General features: G+C 41.7%; 1 protein-coding gene across 1 annotated transcript in view; it reads left to right on the top strand.

Moving 5' to 3' along the window:
- The window catches only part of LOC107102861, a 21,513-nt gene that overhangs the window by 6,785 nt on the left and 9,122 nt on the right, over positions 1–5,606 (top strand). Inside the window, exon 2 of the mRNA XM_015402305.1 lies at positions 266–572. Coding sequence (XP_015257791.1) covers positions 266–572 — 307 coding nt within the window. The remainder of the gene's footprint in view (positions 1–265; positions 573–5,606) is intronic.

The raw sequence follows: 5,606 nt of genomic DNA, 5'->3' as shown, positions 1-5,606 counted from the left end.
TTAAGACTAGACTCCCCTTGATGAGATGAATGAAGTCTGGTGTGCTACTGCTTGGGTGGAAAGAAAACCAGCAGCCTTTTATGGTTCCTGGTTCCATCATATCATCTAGAATATCTCATCAGGGTGTGAACTTTTAGGTCCAGTAGAATAATCCCTCAGATTGTTCTGCTGCAGTCAGAATGGAAAGCAGATTATTTCCTTAGTTGAAGAAATTATCTCAATCTGTTCATTTTATTAAAAGGTTTCTTTTTCCTCAGCAACAGAGATGGCAAACATCTCCGAAGCTAAATGGAAAAAAGCCTTGACTGCGATCTTTGAGAAGCTGGAGAGGTCTCAGTACAAGAAGATGGTGGAATTCTACGAGAAAAATCAAGGTCCTGCACAGAAAAGGCTCACTGCCAAGTTTAAGGAGGAGCTTCCTGAGAAGCTCATTCAGATGTTTGGCATGGATGGATCCATCTCTTTGGTCAAGGAAGCAATGAAGGAGATACCAAGGAACGACCCTGGTGTCCAGAACCTGCTGCGTCCATTTGTGGACAAACTGGGAAAGAATGAAGAAAACCAGGCAGAAGGTGAGTGATCAGTTGATGGAGCTGTAGGGTGTATCATGGTCAGGGCTGATAATTTACCATGTTGGTGGTGAAGATTCTCAATCCACGTCATAGTCATTCCAAAAGAATGTTAAAAACAAACCACTGGACTTTGTTTTCCAAGTTTGAAGACATTTCGCCTCCCACCCAGAGAGCTTTCTCAATTCAAAATGTCTGGAGTAGTGTAGACCTTCAGGCTTTATAGAGTAGCCCAGCAACAGCCTTTCTATGGCTTAGAAAACATGTCACCTTGTTGGTTGAAATGTTTCTATTAACTCCTGACTTCCTTGTTCTGAGAGGAACAATGAGAAGATCCATGGTTGGTGGAGGTTTCTGGGTCTGTGTCAGAATTTGTTGATGGTGTTTTTTACACCAGCTGAGCTTCATGATCAGGTTTAGATCCTCCATCCTTCATGTTGGTCAGTCGGTGATTTTTCACTAAAACTATTTGTATTTAGTAGCTTCAGTGTGACGTGTGATCTCAGGTTTTATTCTCTATCATGGTTGAACGTTCTGGTCCTCAGCAACACCTTCATGGTAACACGCTACTATTGCTAAAAAAAAAAAACGCTTCAGCAGAACCTCACCTGATGCCCCTGCTGGCAGCATGGTGGTGGTGCCCCACGCTGTATTCTTTGGTCAGGGTCACTGGGGAAGGTTCTGTTGATGTTATGAGCTTAGTGAAGAGAACATCTCTGGAACTGCACAGATAACAGGAAGAGAACCAGAACCCGAATCAAGTTTATTGCCATGTAGGTTTGCACTGGAAGGAATTTGACTTGGTGTTTATGGTGCAGAAAAAAAAAAAAATATATATACAGAATCTATAGCCATATACAATATAAAACATACAATATATAATATATAGTAGTACATAGCTATATATATGTACACAGTAGACAGTAGTGCGTTAAGTAATGCAGGAAGTCTGGAGATGCAATGTTGGTGTAGCTTGTAGGTCCTGAGAGGGAGAGAGGCTGTGTCAGTGTCACATGATCTCTGGTCCTTGTTGATAAGGCTGGAAGCGGATGGGAAGAAACTGTTCTTGTGGCGTAAGGTTTTTGTCCTGATGGACCTCAGCCTCCTGCCAGAGGGAAGTGTCTGAAATAGTTTGTGGCTGGGGTGCGAAGGATCAGCCACAGTCTTCCCTGCACGCCTCAGAGTCCTGGAGGCGTACAGATGCTGGAGAGATGGAAGATTTCAGCCATTCACCTTCTCTGCAGACCGGATGACACGCTGCAGTCTCAGTTGGCAGTGGCACCAGCATACCAGATGGTGATGGAGGAGGTGATGGAGGCGTAGAAGTGAAGTGCACCATCATTCTCCTTGGCAGGTGGAATTTATTCAGCTGCCGCAAGAAGTACATCCTCTGCTGGGCTTTATTTGCTTCCACTTTAGGTTCTTTGAGATGATAGTTCCCTCCACTGACTCCACTGTGTCAATTGTTAAGTCACAGAGGCTGATGGAGATAACTGGGGCTGAGTTCTTCCTGGAGTCCACAATCATCTCCACTGTTTTTAGAGCGTTAAGCTCCAGGTTGTTCTCCCTGCAACAGGAAACAGAGAATGCTATTTATCAGCTTCATGTTCTAATGGGTCACTGTGGGTCGGAGTTCATCCTGACTGACAGAGACACAGCAGTGCTGAGAGGAACTCTGATAAATGCTGCATTTATTTTACCTGAAGATCCATGAAATATCTCAACATATTTTGTTTCATTTACAGGTTCAAAGACCAGGTGCCGACCTGAGCAGGTGAGAGCTGGTTCTGTTTAGATCAGTTCTAATTAGATCATCATTATTGACTCCTTGAGGATGTTTTTTCTAATTTATGTGGTTTTGGTTGTGGGGAAGACGCTATCTGGATGAAGTCATGGGTGGGTAACAGTAGAGAAGGNAAAAAAAAAAAATATATATACAGAATCTATAGCCATATACAATATAAAACATACAATATATAATATATAGTAGTACATAGCTATATATATGTACACAGTAGACAGTAGTGCGTTAAGTAATGCAGGAAGTCTGGAGATGCAATGTTGGTGTAGCTTGTAGGTCCTGAGAGGGAGAGAGGCTGTGTCAGTGTCACATGATCTCTGGTCCTTGTTGATAAGGCTGGAAGCGGATGGGAAGAAACTGTTCTTGTGGCGTAAGGTTTTTGTCCTGATGGACCTCAGCCTCCTGCCAGAGGGAAGTGTCTGAAATAGTTTGTGGCTGGGGTGCGAAGGATCAGCCACAGTCTTCCCTGCACGCCTCAGAGTCCTGGAGGCATACAGATGCTGGAGAGATGGAAGATTTCAGCCATTCACCTTCTCTGCAGACCGGATGACACGCTGCAGTCTCAGTTGGCAGTGGCACCAGCATACCAGATGGTGATGGAGGAGGTGATGGAGGCGTAGAAGTGAAGTGCACCATCATTCTCCTTGGCAGGTGGAATTTATTCAGCTGCCGCAAGAAGTACATCCTCTGCTGGGCTTTATTTGCTTCCACTTTAGGTTCTTTGAGATGATAGTTCCCTCCACTGACTCCACTGTGTCAATTGTTAAGTCACAGAGGCTGATGGAGATAACTGGGGCTGAGTTCTTCCTGGAGTCCACAATCATCTCCACTGTTTTTAGAGCGTTAAGCTCCAGGTTGTTCTCCCTGCAACAGGAAACAGAGAATGCTATTTATCAGCTTCATGTTCTAATGGGTCACTGTGGGTCGGAGTTCATCCTGACTGACAGAGACACAGCAGTGCTGAGAGGAACTCTGATAAATGCTGCATTTATTTTACCTGAAGATCCATGAAATATCTCAACATATTTTGTTTCATTTACAGGTTCAAAGACCAGGTGCCGACCTGAGCAGGTGAGAGCTGGTTCTGTTTAGATCAGTTCTAATTAGATCATCATTATTGACTCCTTGAGGATGTTTTTTCTAATTTATGTGGTTTTGGTTGTGGGGAAGACGCTATCTGGATGAAGTCATGGGTGGGTAACAGTAGAGAAGGTGTGTTAAACTATGACTCTGCTTCCTGGTCTGCACCTTTATGTACATATGAACATATGTAAATTCACTGGTGCCAACAAACATCTTCATTCATATAATTATTGCCCATTGTCCAAACAATTACCGCCATTGAAAAAAATATGTATGAACCCCTCTATAGTGATTAAGCAAACCAATAATGTTCACCACCCTTCTTCCATCTCACATATTTTCAAGAAAACTAATTTGAGTTTTTACCTAAATGTCCTCAGGATTGGACGTTGTTTTAATTAAATACAGTTTTTTCAAGACGTTCACATAATTTAATGATATGCTTATTCTTGTCACGTTTGTTCATAAATGAAAGGTCTGGAAATTTATTAATATCTCTAATTTCACCCTCACTTTCTCAACAAATGATCTTTGTATGCTGTCTGTTAGCTGTTTATTTCTAGCTTTATACATTCATTTTGAGGTTTGAAACTCTAGCAGCTCAGAAAACTTCAACAGCGGCAATAAATGACTTATGGCTAAGTGTGGTCTTGATTTTCAACTTTATGAATTATCCTGACGGCTCTTTTCTGCAGCGTGCAAAGCGGTTTCAGTGATGTCTGGTAGGTGTTACCCAGACTTCAAGAAAGTAGCCAAACTATAACATCAATGAATGGTAAATAATGTGTAATGCTCTGTAGTTCAGACAATGTTTTGCTTCACTAAGAATTATCACATAAATACTCATGCAATGATCACATTTTCTTTACTCATTCCACCTATACTCCTTCTATTTTCCTATAAACATCTATATTTCTTAAATTGTTCACAGAATATTAACTTAGTGTTTTGCAGGTTGAAGGACAACATGTAGACCTTATTGTTGTTTTTTGTCAAACCAGTTTTTTAGTTCTCCCTTGTTAAGAACATATTTGTGCCTGTGCAAACTAAACAAACTTGAATACTTGTGAAACTAGAATGTAATTTAATTATAGAATAAAACGCATCAGTCCCAATACTGACCCCTAGGGGAAACCACAAGTTATGTTTCAGCATGACAACTGATAATCACCTATATTCGCAGATTTTGATTGCTACTTAAAAATTCCTAAATTTAAGTTGATGAAACCTGCAGAAACCCAGATCAAGTGGCTTGAGATGAGAACCTGTTGTAAACTGAAGTTAAATGAATAAACTTGGATGGATGTAGAGTGGGTACGGAAAGTATTCAGACCCCTTTAAATTTTTCCCCCTTTGTTTCATTGCAGCCATTTGCTAAAACCAATAAAGTTCATTTTATTTCTAATGAATGTACACTCAGCACCCCATCTCGACAGAAAAAAACAAAAACAAAAATAATTTTTTTTTTGCACATTTATGAAAAAAGAAAAACTAAAATATCACATTGTCATTGAGAAGCTAAATTAGGTTTTCGTCAGGGCTCCGGCCTTTTTCAGTCAAGAATGGTCAAAGAGCTGTTCCCAGGCCACTCCATTGTTACTTTAGCTGTATGCTTAGGGTTATTGTCTTGTTGGAAGGCGGACCTTTGGCTCAGTCTGAGGTCCTTAGCATTCTGGATGAGGTTTTCTTCCATGATACCTCTGTATTTAGCCACATTCATCTCTCCTTCAATTACCACCAGTCGTCCTGTCCCTGCAGCTGAAAACCACCCCCATAGCATGCTGCTGCCACCATCTGTTTCACTGTTGGGATTGTATTGGGGAGGGAATGAGCAGTGTCTTGTTTTCTCCACACATACACCTTAGAATTAATGCTCAATAGTTCAATCCTGGGCTGCTCAGTGGTGCAGTGGGTAGCACTGCTGTTTCGCAGCAAGAAGGTTTTGGATTTGATTCCTGGGTCTTTCTTCATGGAGTTTGCATGTTCTCCCTGAGCATGCATCGGTTCTCTCTGGGTACTCTGGCTTCCTCCCGCTGATCAAAAACATGACTGTTAGGTTAATTGGCTTCTCTAAATTCTCCTTAGGTGTGAGTGTAAATGGTTGTTTGTCTCTGTGTTGCCCTGCGATGGACTGGTGACCTGTCCAGGGTGTA

This window comes from Cyprinodon variegatus, unplaced genomic scaffold, assembly GCF_000732505.1.
Source record: "Cyprinodon variegatus isolate N-32 unplaced genomic scaffold, C_variegatus-1.0 Scaffold1333, whole genome shotgun sequence".
Lineage (NCBI taxonomy): Eukaryota > Metazoa > Chordata > Actinopteri > Cyprinodontiformes > Cyprinodontidae > Cyprinodon > Cyprinodon variegatus.
The sequence above is the reverse complement of the archived record's forward strand: the minus strand, read 5'-3'. Positions and strand labels throughout refer to the sequence as shown.